This window comes from Fomitopsis serialis, assembly GCF_022376445.1.
Source record: "Fomitopsis serialis strain Sig1Antser10 chromosome Unknown B0H18scaffold_29, whole genome shotgun sequence".
Lineage (NCBI taxonomy): Eukaryota > Fungi > Basidiomycota > Agaricomycetes > Polyporales > Fomitopsidaceae > Fomitopsis > Fomitopsis serialis.
Genome location: NW_025954989.1, coordinates 233,185 through 250,603, shown reverse-complemented (window position 1 = coordinate 250,603; position 17,419 = coordinate 233,185). Strand labels below are relative to the sequence as shown.

Here is a 17,419-nt window from a genome sequence, read left to right as displayed (position 1 = left end):
AGATTCTGAGTCGCACATGTAGACCGCTCATTCCGGGAAGCAATTGTGTGACACACTTGCGCGCGCTATTTATTATTGATCGTCTCATGTCAGATCGTCAAATCGGTTTCAACTGGCGACGGCCTATGATCCTTTGTTGATTGCTTGCGAACAAGCCGGACGAATCGCAAATGCAATCTAGAAGAGAAGACATAATATAATGTGCATGTGCGTCATAAATATGCAGGGGAGATGAGCCGTTCAGCGTCCTGGCCTACTGGTGGTAGCGAACAATATAATAATTTACACAGCATGACGAATTGATAGCGAATAAATAGTCATATCCTGATTGTAACATGAGACTTCCGAATGAGTGCAATGGATGACAGGGGAAGGATGCACTAGATCTGGGTGAGCATAGTTTGAACGAGCACCCGCTGCTGTCCTAAAGAGGTGTCAGCCCCAGAAGTACAGGCGAGTGATAGAAGGACATACTGAAAAGAGGTGAAGTGATACCCCACCAATCCATAGCAGACAGTATCTGACTGAGAGGGGCGAGCAGAGCGGCCTGGTTGGACGAGTCGATCGCGTTCTGGGACTTGAGGGTCATGATACCGCGTACAATGATTTCCGCGGCGAACGTAAGGACGTACTGTAGGGGAAGGTCAGTCAATAGATTTCTTTCCCGTATACATAGGTATGACGAGGAATTCTACGTACGGCAGCACTTGGCTCCATGTACTTGATGGCACCAAGGTTGACTTGTTGCAGCACAATGACGGCGTTGAGCGCGGTGGTCCAGGATTTGCCTTGATACATCACTCCGGCGTGGTCTATGGGCTTGTTGAGCTGCAGCGTGGCGCAGTAGACGATCAGATGGATATTAAGCAGCTTCCGGAGAATGTCAGGCCGCGACGTGTCTACGCCCGCCAGTGGAGGCAAGTCGCGCGCCAACTGGTCGATGCCACGGTCAAGGTAGGTGAAACGTGTTGTGCTAGTGTAGTCGTCTGCCAGGACGGTAAGTCTCATCGATATCATCCCAGCAACTACGGCGGAGATGCAGGCTTACTGGGGCTGTAAGTCTTCGCGAGATCGCCCGCGTAAGCATATAATATAGCTGCTTTGGACTGCAGGGCTACGTAGTGCCGGTCGCGATTGGGAGATCCCAGAGATTGCATGTAGGCTTGTATGGTTCGTGAACCACGTGCGCCTGGAGGCAGAGGATTCTGTGAAGGAATCAGCAGTGGAACTCAGCCGTTGTCACGAGGATCAGGAAGCCTACACTTAAGTACGCGCTGACGTCCATCGGCCATGGTGAATCAACGATCGTGCCCTTGGCATCGTCTTCCGTAAACGCAGAAGGCGACGAGAGCGTTATACTCAGACACTTGTCGAGGATGAGAACTTGCCAGAACGCATTGATGCGTTCACCCTCCTCAAGGCTATCCGCCGGAGCGCTGAGTTGGTACTGCACGCCACTCGCAGGACCGCCAGACGAGCTCCGCGAGCTTCGAATGAGGTGCAGCTTGCAGGCGAAGGCGATGGATGTTGCTGCGCGCCAATGGTAGATGCTCTCCATGCCGCGGTTGTTGTCAAGGAAATAATATGTCAGGAGGATTTCGGTCTGAAGAACATACATAATCGTAGCATTGTCCGCGCCGCCCGACAGTGTACGCGTGAGAAGATTGAGCACGGTGGCGAGGAATGTCGGCTGTTCTGCGCGTAGTTGGGCATCAGTGGAAAACTGCGCCCCTGCGAGGTAGATGGCATTGAGAAGTAGGGTGACGTGGTTGGGGTAGCCAGTGCTCGGCGGGAAGCCACCTGTTGAAGGAAACGTGGGATGTGGAGGAAAACCCGAATGCAGAGGAGTTGTGGAAGAAGGTGCGCAACCTAAGCACTTGCGTCAATACCGTCCAAATTGGGGAAAACAAGCTCACAAGGCGTGCAATGTCTGGTTACGTTGTTGTGAGGGCAATGCGCCGCCCCCTTGTGACCTGCGGAAGGACTCATAGGGGTCAAAGAGAGTAAGAGGTGCCGCATTGACGCTCTCCAATTCGGCTATACGCAGTTGCAGCTGCGAAACTTGCTCCTCGAGTATTTGGCTGGCTGTCAGGCCCTTGCCGTCCGAATATTCGCAGTCAATGGCACGACCGGCTTTGGTACATTGTCCACACGCAGGATGCATGCCATCGCACCGCTATGTAAGGAAGAGTTAAATGATGCTCATGACGCAAAAATGTATGAGCTAATCACCATCTTCCGACGTCTACCAAGTACGGCGCGTTAGGGTCATCGCGAGCGGTGAATTAAAAGAGCGTACCGGCACCTGAGGCAAGCCTTGCCTCTTTCAAGTGTTGCTGCAAAGAACTTGACGACGCCATCGGTATGCCTTGCTTCGCTGGTAGTTCTGTGTCTGTAGTGGTGACTCTCCTCCTGTTTGCTCTGAGGATTTATACCAGCACGCGCCGTCCCGATGCGTATCAGGGTGGTAGCCAGTCTCATCCCCAACATTGTTACGGTCGATGAGCAGTGCTTGAGGGTCCCACCTCCAACAGCGGCGGTGTACGTGCTTCACCAGGGCCAGGGCTGCAGCGGAGCGCACATTCCGCGAGAACCTTGGTGTTTCCTTGTAGAATGCACCACTGAAACGAGCCTGATTTTGGGCGTAATGATGGTGCGGTATACAATCGGGCATAGGTTTCGCTCTCAGTGCCTCGTCGAAGATGCGGACTATAATGCCCTAACTGCCCTACCTGCCCTTCAGGGAATGACACGTGACCGCGTTTCCTGACTGGCGCCGTGCAGACTGCCCGACCGCAGGCTTCGCCTACCGGAGTGCCGTACAGCTGGACGAGTCTACCAGCGTGTGCAACAACGTTAATGTCTCCAGCGGACGTGCTGAGAACCTTTGCAGCGGCCATGGCCTTCGATCGTGCAGAGGGAATGTATCCATGAACGCGGTGGCCCGAGCTGGCAGCTCAGTATGACACTCCGCATCAATGCAAATTTTGTCTCCAGCAGTTCGTAGACAGACCGTCCTGAGCCCGCTGGAGAACATTCGACCAAGACATGGCTGTCAGCTCGTCACCGACGGCTTAGCGCGGTATGATGGGATGTTTACTTACAGTAACTTACGAATTTGAAGGCATCGAGATTGTGAAGCATCACGTAGAGATAGACATATTGCAGTGCTGCTATCGGCGTACTCCGCTTCTGCCGCGTTCGTGTAGTTGGTACGTACTTTGTTCCGGGGGCGTCCGCGTTCAATCTTCCAGTTCATCTGAGGTTGCAGATTGGACGTGAGTCCGAGCGCGAACTTGTTGCACTCCGAACTCCTCATGGAGCTGGTGTAATGATGGATCGAGAGAACAAGAGTAGACAAACCCGGTCCAACTAGCGTTATAGGTCCAGATGGTGACCGGAAAGCAGTACTCGCGTGGCTCACCGCGTGCGACCTCGTTCACGCGCGGATGGCGCGCGCGCGCGCTCGGTCCCACGCTGCGGCTCCGTATGTTTCGGCATTACTTACTGCACATTATAACTTATTGCACGCTCTCCAGTTCATGCAGTATCCTCGCCGCTCTAGCTCGATGATCCGTGAGTCTAAAGCTTATTGTTCCATTCATCGAGTTACTTGAAAGTGGTCTCCGTTGACCGAACTCTCTGTTGCACAACCGCGCGCCCACTGGCGTTACACGTATGTAAGACCAAAATGATTCTCAATGTCAAGGGCCGCACTGCCCCCAACTCCTCCGTTCGCCGACTGTGAGTTTGTTAAGTCATAATGCTGTCACTATCATGACTCTTCACTAGGGAATGTTCGCTGAGACTCCAGCTCGTTGGCGATTCATGATGCATAACTGATCTGCGAAGCTACGAGCCCGGCATGGACTCAGTCACCATGACAGGTCGGCATTATTTGCCCGGACACGCCAATTGCCCAGAGCTCATGTCAGCTTTAAGTAAAGCCCCTTCTGTTGTCTTCTACATGCAAGTACGACTCGCTGATCAACCGATCACCGGTCACCTTTCAGCCTCGGCTTTCTTCGCAGCGGCGTAAGCAAACGCAACCGTGTTACTGCTAATTTGTCATGTGCTCCGCCACGGGATGCTGCTTATTCACAGATGTTATGCAGTGGTTGCTGTTATAGTTCCTGCAACTCGCTGGTACATCGCTTTGATGTCATCAGTATGCTCCGGAGCATAATCTGCACATGCAACGGTGACTGCACAGGGTTATATGGGTCTGCACGACACACATTGAAGAGTTGTCATGTATGTCATCAGCTCACTGAGAACTTTCTACCGTCGGTAAGCAGGGTATGACGAAGTTCTGATTGAAACCTGACGTATATTACGAACAGTTCAAAGCCTGTCACGCAGGCTTGAGCTTGAACGCTGAACAACTAGGCCATTCACGTTATGATCACTCTATGCATCTCACTCTTCACTGTGCAATCAGTGGTCAGCACGGCGATTGTGTGGCCGTGGGTGCATTGGTCTCGATTACGTGTGGTGGCAACTTTTTGACTGACCACGACTAGCAGGTTGAAGCATATTGCTCGGTGTATGGCTGCCTTGTGTGAGTAAACCTTAAACTGTCCTTGCGTTCCAGGAACTCCATCACCATAGGCCCGTAGCACATATTGGCAGTCACCAGCAATTTGACTCAAAGAATCCCGGGACAACATCCCCGTGATTCGGTGAGCTTTGTGTCTCATCATTGTTGTGGCCATTCAGTCCACACCAGCCGACGCCGCACCACTGGTCTTAGAATTGGTAGCGTGCAGTTCTCGACATATCATCTGTCCCTTGCGGCTCCGAAGTGCGCCGTTCGAAAGTCTATCTGCTGGCCTCCGCCGCTATCCTTACTTGTTGCCCTATCAGAACGTCCCCAAAATGGCGCGCAAACCCCGTCAATCGGGGACTTCCAGACCCCTGACTTTCACATTGTGGAACGTATGTGGCCCCAGCAGATCTGTAGGCTGTCAGCTGCGATCATGCACATGCCCTCGAAGCTCGGAAGGCAGGCAGTACACTCGTACCACATGCAGCTTCACTCATTCAAATACTAGCTTTGCTTCCGAGCAACTGTCACACAGCCATGGGTTCCTACATCCGGACATGTGCCCCGTGAGGATTCGGCGGACAGGCTCCGTTGAGTCTCACGGCAACCACAGTTCTGCTGTTGATCCTACCCCGCCTTCCCTACCGGTTTGTCTCACCTCCGAATTCCTCATCTGCTTGGATGCAAACGGTACTTCGAGTCTTCTTCGCCTTGCGATTCTTATGGTAACACGTGTTTCAGCTGTGTGACTGCCGCTTTGCTGAACCTTCGGGCAGGTGAACTGATTCCTTATGGCCATCACCAGGCAGCTGCTCCGTGATATGTAGTACGCTATCCTGCGTGATGCATCGAGCATAACGCACCCACTGCTGGCCCGTGTTGCGAGGTGAGTATTATTTTGAATTTGCCACTGTGGCACTCTTACCAATTGAATTCGTCCGTCTCTTGATCGATGATAGCCTCGTGTTCTTCCTGCTCCTCCTCCCATTCAGCCACTGTGCACGCTCAAAGCCCGATCCTGCTGGCAGCAGAGCTTGTTTGAATTTCGGAATTCCTCATTGCGTCATTAGAGAGCATCTCGTCTTCTCTCCGACTTGACGTCGGAGCATTCTCACGAGTGGTTGGGCTGACCATGTCGATATGCTGCCGTCACCCAGAGGTATGTCCTGGTGCTAATGTTGCCTGCTTCAGGATAGGCACGCCATAAATAGCACCGATAGTAGGAATGCTGCAGGATGCTTCGCTTGCTAAAGTCGACAGGAGGCTATGCAGTCGCAAGAGTCGCCCATGAGTTAAGTATATACCTCGAGCAGCGTGGCTCTGAACTCGTGTTCGACCCCCGCAGGGACTCTGGCCACAGATTCAGTTCCTATTCGGTGGGTTCTATTCTGTAACCGAACTTTTCCGTTCTGATTTCTAAGTACTGGCCAGACATGTCACCGTATCACACTTATGTCAACGTCTGTGGATGCCCCGATCACACATACATATGTGCGTTGCATTCCAATGTCCTTCAAGTTTTGCTACGCTCAACCGATGTCCGAGTCAGACTGGCAACCGCGTATGGTGCGAGGTACCAAGTCTGCATCCGTATTTGGCTCCAGTTTAAATAGTTGTGCCTGACACAGAGTTCGGACATGCTCCCGACGTAGCGCACGAGAATGATGAACAAGGATGGACGAGTTTATCAAGAGGCTATCAATGCGGCATGCCACAAGACACAACATCACGGCTGTCCGCGCTCGGCCTCTCGGTGTGGACGAAGAGGAACCGCGCGCCAGTCTCACAATCCCAGCGACCAGACGCTGTAGTTGCACCGTTAGCAAAGAGCGCATCGCAGATCGCTGAGTACCAACACCATCATCGCCGAACGTCCGAACTGAGCACCGGATCCAGACTGTCACTCAGTCATTGGGCAGGAACCACAGGCATGCATGGACGTCCGCGGAATGTTATGCATGCCGACCGCGTATGTTTCTCCTTTGTTTATCCCCCCATCGATATGCCAATCAAGTGAATTCGCACCTTGTACGTGCGCGCGAGACGCCCTCCGAAGCCTGGGGCATGCATGGCGCGACACAAGCACCTCGGCCGTCTCAGCAGAGCCGCTGAGGGCGAGCTTCTCCCTTGATCATGAAGCGCTGAACCTGAACGTGGGCGCCGGCAGGTACGCCCGACAATGGGCCACGACATGTCCGACACCCGAACGCATAATTTACATCGTGGACGTCGACAACGGCGCGCTCGAGGCGACCGCGGCCCGCTGTGTCAGCGCTCGGGTGCAGACACAGAGAGACGGGGCACGGTTGTGCTCGGTGGCACTGCGGGGCGCTCGGGTGTCTCGCGATATTGGTGTCTTTCATTATTGATCGTTGGCCAGACCACAATACATTGGTGGTCATCTGCTCAGGACGAATGCTGTCGATACCACAATGTGCGAGTAAATCGGAATTGCTACGATCGCTGCTCTGAGTGCGGCGATATAAGTCACGCCCATGGCAAGGTATCATATATCATAGGTCACCGTGAAATACGCGTACTAAGTATGCACTCACGACTACTGAGTTGGTACCTGCGAGCGACGGGGAAGAGATCGAACAGGCAAGTCGTTGCATTCCCAGATCTGTACTCGTACTGACAGATGATAGATCCGCGCGCGCTGTCAGAGGTACCTGAAGGGGGAAAGGAGTGGTTTGAATTAGATCTGTCAGCGTGCTCTGTGCCACGCACGACATAGAGTGTTGATACGGTTGGCAAAGGCGGCGGGGGTGGTCCTGGGTGGTCGCTGAGTCTATCGGGAAGAGCAACGTGGTCGCCAGCCAATCGGTGGGTACCTTCCGCCGAGATAGCTCCTGTATGGTTCCAGTGTCAGGGCTGCAACGCGAATGGGATTACTTAGGCTCGTGGATATTAGGTTCGTGGACGGATGCTCGAGATGGCTTTGGACCCGATGCAACTTCGTATCCATCGTATCCACCGACAGGTCAGTGACCATGTAATATCGCCCAGTGACAGTGTGCGCACATGCAGCGACACACCTCGGCGCCGGTATCGCCAATAGCAGTTGAGCCGAATTGAGCATGCGGAATGCAGGCTTGTCGTAGCCTCATACCAAGACCCTCTACGCGGCGCCTCACACGTGAGGGGGTTGTGTCGAACCTAGGTTTGTCGGGCGTGCAGCCCAGGCCCGCTTCCGCTCTCACCATTGAAAGCAACGGCGCAGCCCTTAGGGTGTGGCAGCGTCGACATGGCATACCTGGCTGACGAAGTCACATTGAGAGCACACACGCATAGCCTCACAGCGGGGCCACCATCAGCGTTACCCTTGCACTGTGTATGACATCCACCCTCGAACATCCGCAGCCGACCAACCTACCTCCCGCGCGCCACACAACGCAATCACTGATGCAGTACTCCGCCGCATACCCTGAAGGCCCACCGGTCCGCGTGGAACGCCCGCAGGACAAACTGTCGATACCATCTCCCGTCAACGGCGGCCCTGCTTCCCTTCCCAGAGGACGCATCCCGCATCGCGTTCCCGGACGTCGGCACGTTCGATAGCGATCGTGCGGCGCGCCACTGCAGCGAGGTCCACTCGGTCCCGCCGCGAGTCTTCCCTGTCGCGCATCCGCTGCACGGGGGACCTCGATCGCATCGAAGAGCCCTCCACCAGGACCCTGCGCAGGGCACGATGCGGGGAGAGGCCGGGCTCGCTGTCCGAGAGCGGTCCGTCCTGACCTTGAGTTGCGTCTGGGATCCGTGGAGCGGGCGGGTGTCCCGACCGGGACGTGCAGCAGGCAGCTCAGGATACGCTCGTGCATTTCAGTGGCAGGGCCAGCCCGGAGCTAGGTGGGCGGAGGGCATTTGAGCGCGTCCCAGCACGCAGAGAGGGCCTTCAGACCGTGACGCCAATGCAGCACGGAGGTTGATCGGGATCTTCATGCGAAAGCGGGCGCTGAGTCGGGTGTTGAGTGTGGGATGCGGGGCACCGGGGGGCGGGGCGGCGTGCGCTTGAGGGTCCAGCGGGACCGCAGCCCAGCATTCCAGCGGCAGTGCGGCAAGACAGCAGCCAGAATGCAGAGTCGAGGCGCACGTACGAGCCTCAGCAGGGGAGAAGACACCGTGTTCGTCCCGACGCGCAGACACAGAGCGAATGCACGTGCACCTGCACACGTCGTTCATGGTTGCAGTGAGCCCGAGCTTAGCCCGAGCCGCCTGCGGTCTAGACCGCCTATGATTGTCAGGGACGCTGGGAGCTGCAGCACTCCGAGGCGTCCGGAGCCCTTTTCCGTGCAATCGCCTTGCACGAACGAAGATTGCGCTGGAGATTGCGACGGCTGATTTTGAAGCGGGCCGCATCTGGGGAGACGCGGACGTTCCACGCAGAATCGGAGGCGTTGCGAGCCTCGGAGAACACGGGCAGCGAACGTGTGTAGTGTTCGAGTACAAAGCCCGGAGAAATGTTCGGCGCAGAAGCGAGTCCAACCCGTTAATCCGTTGCAGGTCGTGCGCCAGTGCGACAGCCGCCGACGCGCTCCGCACATGCGCCCGAAGGTGGCAACAGCGGGGCGGGGCGGCTCACGATGTATGTGCCTCGCAAACCGACCGTTACAGTGCGGACAGGGTTCCGCCAGCAGTCTCCTCGCCGGGAGGCACGATATGCCATTCGTAGCCTAGGACGTGCGCCACGGGGTGCACGGCGTGAGTCGCGTATATGAGCGATCAGAGAGGCGTTGGGGCGGCGCAGCCACGGCTTGCGATCTGCTGGGCACCCGTCACCGCGCCGTGTCAGACGGAGGCGCGAGGCGAGCCTGGGAGGGTTCGCGGACATATTTCTCCAGGGGCGCGGGGTGCGTTCTGGGCTGGCGACTGAATTGGGCGGGAGGACGTCTGTGTGCGCACGCCAGTCAGCTGTCCAATCAGGCGCGGGGAGAGGGGGGGGCGCGTCAGGACCTCAGGAGCGCCCTCCTGAGATTCGCGTGCACGTTTGTTTCGGATTCATTGGACGCAATGAATCTTGACGACGACGCGGGCGCAATAGAGTCGTGGCGACCCAGTGTGCCGGAGCAGCGTCTCGGGACCCAGAGGGAGCGGGATGGAGCGTCTGGAAAGGGACGAAGGAAGAGAAGGCTCGCGCACGGCCCATTCAGCAGCGATGACTTACCCCGGGCGCGTGATGGTGCCTTGGCAATCGGCAGCGGCAGAGGTGCCGATGCAGTGTGCAGACCGACAACGACGCATCACCCGCTCGCGAACTCATGGCTTCTGACATGGCGGCTCGGGTGGCGAGAGGGGCGGCGGACGCTGCGAGGAATCCCCGTCGCGTCGGATTGATTTCGTTTGTGCTTCTCAGCTGGTGGGCTGGTCGAGGCGTGCGCGGTGTCGCTGGAAGGAGGCATCGAGATAAGGCGAGCTGCGATTGATAGCGGATTGCGTTTCGCTGTCAGGACTGGTGGCGACGGCGCGCGGGGGAGGGCGACGTGGGAGGGAGGGACGCTGCAGGACGGCTTGGCATGATGACTGGACCGCGACGGGTGGGCTGGCTCCGGAGGACGAACGGCTGTGGGCGGGTGCGAGCCTCGTGCCCTGCGACTCCCGGTCTCACTGCCACAAAGCACAACTCGCCGGCGAAACCAATATTATGCCTCCGCGGCCGGAGCGGTGCCGTGCGCGCGCTGCCATTGGCCGGTCGCGCGCGGCGTGTCTCGGCGCCGGGCACGGAGCGCACGGCCAACGCACGGCGCCTCCGTCCGTCGCGGCGCGGCAGGCCCTCCGGAGACGCCGCGTGGCGCGTCGTCGTTACGAGCGGGCAGCGGGTGGTCGCGATGTGGGGGAGACGCCGTGCCGTAAGGGGACGTCACTGGGTGGGCTTCGCGGCGGGGCGGGGGAAACGCGGCGTCGCAGGGGGCGATCTGCGCGAAGCCAGCGCGTGCGAGAAGGCGGGGGCGAGCTGCGTCATGGGCTGGTGTGCGTCCGCATCAGGCAGGAGGCGTGACACCGAGGTGACAGACGTCTGCGCCGCATCGCTATCTCAGTTCGCAGACAGGATCAATCGGATCGAGGGAAGCGTTCGATGGAAGGGAAGGCTGCGAAGCGGGCTGCGATTGGCAGGCGAAGACAGGGCGAAGACGAGAACGCGCATGCGGCGTGGTCGTGCGTTGGTCGTGCGTGTGTCAAGCGAGTGGGCAGCCCGGGGGCGGCAGCCATCCCGAGGAACGGCCAGCATCAGAGGTCGTATCCACAGGGATTTCTGGCCAGTGCAGCGGGACGCGTCGGATCGCCCCTTGGTGACCGGGCGAGCCCATGCAACGGCACCGAGAGCGCGGAGGCAGCTGGAGCACGAAGGTAATTGCGTGCGAGGCAGATGGTGGCGCACAGGGTGCGTCGCGGAAGAAACAGACGCGCTGGAGAACACGAGGCCCGCCGAAAGGGGACCCACGGGTCAGGCGCGCTGGAGAGACAGTGGACACGAGAGGAGACCCCAGAAATGTGCAGGCAGGAGACGCAGGAGGACAGGGGAGGAGAGACGAGCGAGGGGACGTGTCTGGCTCGCGTCGCGCTGTCATGACGCACACGCAGGCTGGTGCGCGTCAATCCAGCGCGTTCTTGATCACAAAATCGGGCGCGCGTGACAAGCCGAGCCGACGCGTCGGACGGGCGACAGGAGGGTGCTCACGACGGCGGGATGGCGAGGAGCAGGGGTGCGCGCGGGCGACGACGGGGCAGGCGCATGCAACGGGGGCGGAGGGCGAGACAGGCACGGGACGGATTGGGCAGGAGGAGGTTATCGTCCGAAGGAGACGGATGAACGGGGGGCCTGATGCGGCTGGAGGGTCACACCGGGCCACGGTCTCCGGAAAAGGGATTATTGCGAGGGCTATATCGGGCGTGCCGGGCACGGGCGAGGGGATGCCGGGGAGCAGGGGGCCAATGGGGGGGCGTGGGAGGAGAAGCGTGGGGACGTTCTGGAAGGCGATCTGGAATCGTATCTGGCGGAGCATGAACGGGTGATGGCGATCGGCAGATGGAGAGAGGCGCCGGAGAAGGGAGGAGACGCACGGGGCGGGAGACGGGCGTCTGTGTCTGGCCGTGGCCCTGGGCAGCTGTAAAGCAGCGTCCGGCCGCGTCTGGTGCTCGCCATGCCCTGCTGTGCCCTCGCGCGGACTTAGCTCATGCTCCATCATCTCCCCCGCCCCGCCCCCCTCACGCCCTTCCCCGCCCTCCACATCCCGCCGCCGCACCCCCGCCGCCCCGTCCCCGACCCCCGCCTCGTCCGCCGCGCCCCGTCCCCCACCGTGGACCGCCGCCCGCCCCCGTCCCCGCCCCCCGACCCGCGCGAGCTCCTGCTCCGCTCCCCCCTCCACGCCGACGCCCCGCCCAGCAGCGACGACGACTCCCCCTCGCCCCCCGACTTCCACTATGACAGCAGCGCCCCGCTCGACCCTGCCGCCGCCTCCGCTGCATTCTCAGACATGTATTCCGCCCACCCCGACGCCCTCGCGCAATATGCCGCGCCCCCCACCGCGAGCAGCAGCAGCGGCGCGTCCAACCCAGGCGCGGACCTCGACACCGACCCGTACGCGCTGGGCCGTCGCTCGCCCCCGTCTCTCCTCACCGGCGACCTCCTCCCGCACTCCGAACACGATCCCGCGGGCTACTCTCCATCTCCGCACTCGGAGTCGCCCAACATGGGCGCGCGCGCAGACGCAGGTACGTTCCCTTTGTCCGCGTCGCCGATGACCGGCCAGTATCCCCCCTACGCGGGCGCACCCCAGAGCCTCCCGACCCACGCGCGCTACCAGCACGCGCAGAGCAACCCCCTCCTCGACCGGCGCATGTCCGAGCCGGTCCTCTCGCAGCGCTTCGCGCAATCACAGGTCCCCCACCCGCAATCGCAATCGCAGGCACAATCACAGTCTGCGTCCCATCCGCCACAATATCCCTACGCGCAACCCTCCCAGTCTCCACGACCCGTCTCCGCGACGTACCCGTACCCGACATACGGCGCGGGCGCACACGGACACGCGCGGATGAGCTCCGGCTCGTCCGGCAGCCTCACCGATGGCTACGGCGCGACGCCCTCCAGCTGGCCCGGCCCGCTCAAGCACGATCTCGCCGAGGGGGCTGCACCCATATCACCCGTCTACGCAGGCAGTGTGAGCGGTTCCGAGGGCGTAGGTGGGAGTCCGCCTCTTCCTGGTTCACGGCTTGGTCCCGGCAGCCAACCACCGCAGACGCGCCCAGGCGCGCCACAGGGGCAAGGGTCACAACCTGTGCAGAGCCACGCAACAGGAGGACAGACGGTGGGACACGGACAGGGCCCGCAGCTGCCGGGCGTAGGTGGCACGCAGACGCAGCACCGCTCGGCGAACGGCAAGACGTACTCGTTCGTGAGCTTGCCAGGGAACGCGGTGAAGAAGCGGCCGCGGCGCAGGTACGACGAGATCGAGCGGCTCTACCAGTGCAGGTGCGTGCTCCCGCTGTGCCGCTGGGCGAGTCTGGGCGCGCGAAGCTGACGGCCCGCGCGCGGACTCCGCCTTCGTTCTCTTCTCCAGCTGGCCGAACTGCTCCAAGGCGTACGGAACGCTCAACCACCTAAACGCGCACGTCACGATGCAGAAGCATGGCCAGAAGCGGAGCCCAGGCGGTGCGCGCCCCTTTTCTTCCCTTTCTGTTTTCCACGGAAAGCTTATCATTCCTCACGGAACTTGGCTTCTGTTTCTTGATTAGAATTCAAAGAGCTTCGGAAGCAATGGCGCCAGGCGAAAAAGGAGCAGGAGGAACAAGAGCGACAGGCGCAAGCGGAACGCGAGGTACAGGTGCAGGCTGCGATGCAGGGCATCCCTCCGCTCGGTGTAAGCATGGGCGGTGGCGTTGGCATGGGCGGCATGTCTGGAATGCCGTCGATGATGCAGATGCGTTCGCCGCTCGCGCAACAGGGACATCCCGGCCACCATCCTCACCAGCCGCACGCCAACCCGTATGGCTACCAGCCGCGCGAGCTCGAGCACCACCGCGCGAACGTACACAGGCGGATGAGCATGGCCGAGCCGTATCCCGACCCGCACTCGCACCCCGCGATGAGCGCACATTCCTATTTGCCGACGCACTCGCACGCACATAGTTATGGGAGCCCGTCCGGCTACTCGATGGGCTCGCAAGGCCACTCGCTCGACGCCGGTGCGCGTTATCCCCCGAGTCCTGCGGAAGAGTCTTCGCATGCGATGCGGTACGGCCAGCCGCACCCTCAAGAGCCGGAGGACAGTATCCAGGTCCTTGCCCAGCAGTATCGACAACCGGGGTACGCCGCCCAGCCGCATGCTGGTTGGCAGCAGCAGAGCCAGAGCCACGGGCAGCACGAGCTTCGCCATCATGCATCACACCCCCAGCTGGGGATGTCGGCGAACGCGAATCAGCCGAGGCCTGTGCATCCGTACTACACCGTCCATCCCAACGCGAGCCCCTCCCTCCCTACGACCACGACGCCCGGGCACACCGTCCTCCCGCCACTCTCCGCGACCACTTCGGGCTTCTCGTCTCTTGCTGGAGCGTCCGGTCCGAGCAACGCGGCTCCTGATTTGCCTGCCCTCGCAGCCCACACGTCGCTCGGGCGTAACCACCTTCCGCCGGACAGCACGCTACTGACGCCGCTTCCGGGGTACGAGCCAGACCCAGATGTTGCGAGGCTGATGGAGGCACATCAACGGTACGGCCAGCCGGACGACCAAGATGACCGCTATGGCCGAGCTGGCTCTGGTGACGGATACTTCGACTGAGCGTGCGTGCGCCTGCCGCGCCCTCGTGTCCTCTGTGGCTCAACCCTCTGGCACCGATTACTCTCCTGCGGTGGCTTTCGACGGCCTTGCTGTGATGGTCAACTCGCTGCTTCGACCGTGATCGGTCGTAATTCGACTCTGGCCCGTCGAGCTCTCCGCCAAGAGCTGGCGAGCCAAGTCCCCCGAACATATGTGCTTCTGGCCTGCGGACGTCCCGTCAGCGCATTCCGCCCCCCCGCCCGCCCTCGACCTGCTCTCCTCGACCGACCCACCTGACTTATTGTACATATCCCCATTGCTATGTCGCATCGCTCCTCCTGCCAGTGCTATTCATACTAGTCCCGCTATTCCCCTCCTACGCTACGTATTGCGCATCTATTCCCTGCTCTGGATACCGGCTCCGCTGCGCTTGTTCTCCCGGCCGCGCGTGTCGAACGTTGCTTTGACCCGCTCCGCGCTGCGACCTGCTCTTCCTTGTGTTGTCTCTGTTTCCCGCCCAAACTACTCCCCGTGTTCCGCGCAGGCCCCATTAGGCCGTGTCGGTGTACCCATCCTGTACGTGTACGTGTAGTCAGCTTATAGTGATCTGCCCGTTCGTTCGTCCCTCCCTTCCTCGCGTTCTGGGTCCTTGACTGTACCGCGCCAGCTTTATAGGCTCGCTTATATTTCCCCCACATTATGCGCTTCGTGTGTGCCGCGTACAGTAGGACCTTGTATATAGTGGTCTGCCTGCTTTTGGTGTACATGCATTGTATTTGGTACACAGTAGATTCATCGTATTGGGTTATGGCAACGGACATCCCCATCATGACATAGATGAGCGAAGTACCGCGGGGATGATGGAGTGTTGCCCGCATGAGGCCCTGTCATCCGGAGCGATGTCGCAATGGGTGTTGGCGAGAGCGTCCGCCCGCTGCCGCCGTGCGCCCAGATTCAAATCAGAAGGTTTTGAATGATGGAAGTCGACCACGATGAGGCAAATGAAGCTGCCTATCAGACAGATCACGGCCGAGCAGCGCACAATCTCAAGACGTCTGCGTCTACATATGTCGTCGTTCGCCGGGCCCGAAGCCATGCGTGATGAATCGTCCCAGGTCCTCAGAGACGCTGTCACACTCACACTCATCGGGGCCAAGCGCGTCCCTGTTGAATTGCTGCGAGTGAATACCCTCCTCCTCCTCGGCCGGGGGTGCAGCGCCGGGAGAAGGGATCTCCCAACGTCATGAGGATATCGGGAAGGAGTAAGATTGGTCGGTGAATCTGAGACTCGACGACACTCTGGTCCGTGCCTTCCAAGTCCGTCCCGACAGGCATGCAGAAGGCGTACACCGTGGCCGGTGCGGAGTTTGGTCTGCCCCGCGCGCGAGCAGAGCCTGCGCTGTACGCCCGCTCGCTGGTACAAATCTTCTCATGGCGGAGACGTACCGTTGACCTGACGGGATCTTCATATGTACCACATCGAGCTTCCGGAAGCACCGCAACTGAAGGTTCAGCGAAGCTATGGAGAAGCCAGATTGGATAGGCAGATGAGTTTATCCTGCATATGGACAAGTGTCAGCGGTGAGAGCCTGGAATGCGATGACGCTCGCGGATTGAATTGTGGGGCAACGCGTTGAGGTGCTGCAGGTGTCAGATGAGCAAGAGTGGCTGGAATGCCAGACGTAACCTTGCGAGTGCAATCTGTCGAGAAGGGCGATATGTTTTGCGAAACTCACCTTGTTGCGAATAGACGTGTGAACGCGCACAGGAGTGCACGGGCCGGTGCGATCATGTCATAAATCGAGTGGTCGGGATGCTGAGACGGTGGCGTGACAGAGGTCGGTAGGAAGTGTGGAAGCATGAGCTCGGTCCCTATGGAGGTTGTCGGATGCCACGTTGCATTGTACCGTACACGAGAACGCTGCTTCAGGTTGTTTGGGACCTACAGCTCGGTATAGGAACCACACTGACGGGACGCGAAGTGAACGCCTGATCAACATTTCCGCTCGGAGAAGAGACAACCTTCTGTACGCAAATCTTTCTTCAACTCCGTGAGGATGCAAGTACTGGATGCCTTATGCGATGAATTGGGCCCACCCATGCACTCGGGTGTAACCGACGGTTCCGGCCACGCGCTGCACGGTACAGACTGTGGGCAGCTCCAGGATTTGGGGTGTCGAGGCGTTCCGCCTGATATTCACGACCGGAAGCTGACAAGACCCTGATCCTGCCTATTGTCTTCGATGGGCATCATGTGTTTCAGCGAAGCGCAGAAGGCAAGGCTTCGTCCTCGCGTCAACCAGCCTGACGTCCGAATCCTCCCAGCGTGTAGCAACCCATATATGGCAAGTTCAAAGCGCGAACCACGCGCCTGTCGTTCTTCCTCTGCTTGCATAATTCACAACCTAAAAACACTGCGGCCTACGACCGCCTTACCTTCACGCTGCTCGGACGGAGACACGTTGAGTAGTCCGCGCTGTCCAGGCGCTGTCTCACCGCACTATTATCGGGCTACGGCTACGACGTGCGTTGCCCCATTTGTACCTGCAAGGTCGCTGACGCTGTGGCATTCAGTACAGTAGGAATATGTTGTTCGAGGGCACGAACGTGCAGTGACATTCACAGAATATCATCGGTCTGTTATTCGCCGCAGCTATCGTATAGCTACCTTCTATGAATTTATCTGCAACCAATTGCGGTGATATACGCAATTCCGTGACAGACGAAGCAGTGAGGTTGGACCACCGTGGGGCGGCGGCAATAGGTGCATGCCCCTCGACACGACAGCAAGTACTTTACCCATCTGCAGGTCAGCGGGCCCCATGTAGCGGATAATGGCTTACACAAACCGTCATCTCCTTTAATATGGTTGGTCGTTGAAATTGTTGCATCTCAACTATCGAGTATATTTCCCTCACGGACGCTGTTGCAGGGCCACCCTTGCACCCTCCTAATGTCATTATATAGATGTCAGACGTCCAGCTGGGATACCTACGGTTTCTCGGGACTAGGTGAATATCCCTTTCGTAGCTGTTGATTTATACAAATGATGATGCGTTGTTTTTCCAGGAAACAGCCTAGACCTATGGGCTAGCTCTTACTAGCCTTCAGAGTCAAC

At 59.0% G+C, this 17,419-nt stretch overlaps 6 protein-coding genes across 6 annotated transcripts; 2 read left to right on the top strand and 4 right to left on the bottom strand.

The window, feature by feature from the left end:
• Positions 1-380: 380 nt before the first annotated feature.
• B0H18DRAFT_1118697 (uncharacterized protein) lies at positions 381-2,164 on the bottom strand (the record flags this gene model as incomplete). The annotated part of the gene is made up of 6 exons (XM_048033828.1): positions 381-424; positions 475-631; positions 700-986; positions 1,049-1,205; positions 1,262-1,869; positions 1,939-2,164. The coding sequence occupies 6 exons, from the start codon at positions 2,162-2,164 to the stop codon at positions 381-383; spliced, it is 1,479 nt and encodes a 492-aa protein (XP_047893978.1).
• Positions 2,165-5,593: 3,429 nt separating this feature from the next.
• On the top strand, positions 5,594-6,603 carry B0H18DRAFT_304443 (uncharacterized protein). The gene is made up of 3 exons (XM_048037470.1): positions 5,594-5,922; positions 5,978-6,119; positions 6,175-6,603. The coding sequence occupies exons 1-3, from the start codon at positions 5,782-5,784 to the stop codon at positions 6,561-6,563; spliced, it is 672 nt and encodes a 223-aa protein (XP_047893977.1). The 5' UTR covers positions 5,594-5,781; the 3' UTR covers positions 6,564-6,603.
• A 657-nt stretch (positions 6,604-7,260) lies between these two features.
• Positions 7,261-7,755, bottom strand: B0H18DRAFT_304378 (uncharacterized protein). Its single transcript, XM_048037469.1, has one exon. The coding sequence runs from the start codon at positions 7,626-7,628 to the stop codon at positions 7,338-7,340; it is 291 nt and encodes a 96-aa protein (XP_047893976.1). The 5' UTR covers positions 7,629-7,755; the 3' UTR covers positions 7,261-7,337.
• A 2,657-nt stretch (positions 7,756-10,412) lies between these two features.
• Positions 10,413-10,758, bottom strand: B0H18DRAFT_1004637 (uncharacterized protein). The gene has a single exon (XM_048028501.1). It carries the CDS (start codon positions 10,751-10,753, stop codon positions 10,595-10,597), a length of 159 nt encoding a protein of 52 aa, XP_047893975.1. The 5' UTR covers positions 10,754-10,758; the 3' UTR covers positions 10,413-10,594.
• Positions 10,759-12,915: 2,157 nt separating this feature from the next.
• On the top strand, positions 12,916-13,326 carry B0H18DRAFT_846509 (uncharacterized protein; the record flags this gene model as incomplete). Its single annotated transcript, XM_048039561.1, has 3 exons — positions 12,916-13,013; positions 13,102-13,193; positions 13,277-13,326. Coding segments are annotated over 3 exons (240 nt in total), but the record flags the coding sequence as incomplete, so codon positions are not given.
• A 2,118-nt stretch (positions 13,327-15,444) lies between these two features.
• B0H18DRAFT_954538 (uncharacterized protein) lies at positions 15,445-17,261 on the bottom strand (the record flags this gene model as incomplete). Its single annotated transcript, XM_048042276.1, has 5 exons — positions 15,445-15,726; positions 15,748-15,859; positions 16,038-16,243; positions 16,399-16,539; positions 17,145-17,261. The coding sequence occupies 5 exons, from the start codon at positions 17,259-17,261 to the stop codon at positions 15,445-15,447; spliced, it is 858 nt and encodes a 285-aa protein (XP_047893973.1).
• Between the last annotated feature and the right edge of the window lie 158 nt (positions 17,262-17,419).

Coding starts and splice junctions, on each gene's coding strand:
- B0H18DRAFT_304443 (XM_048037470.1), top strand. CDS start 5,782: ATGCTTCGCTTGCTAAAGTCGACAGGAGGCTATGCAGTCGCAAGAGTC. Junction 5,923..5,977: donor ACAGATTCAGTTCCTATTCG/GTGGGTTCTATT, acceptor AGTACTGGCCAG/ACATGTCACCGTATCACACT. Junction 6,120..6,174: donor GCAACCGCGTATGGTGCGAG/GTACCAAGTCTG, acceptor TGCCTGACACAG/AGTTCGGACATGCTCCCGAC.
- B0H18DRAFT_304378 (XM_048037469.1), bottom strand. CDS start 7,628: ATGCTCAATTCGGCTCAACTGCTATTGGCGATACCGGCGCCGAGGTGT.
- B0H18DRAFT_1004637 (XM_048028501.1), bottom strand. CDS start 10,753: ATGGCTGCCGCCCCCGGGCTGCCCACTCGCTTGACACACGCACGACCA.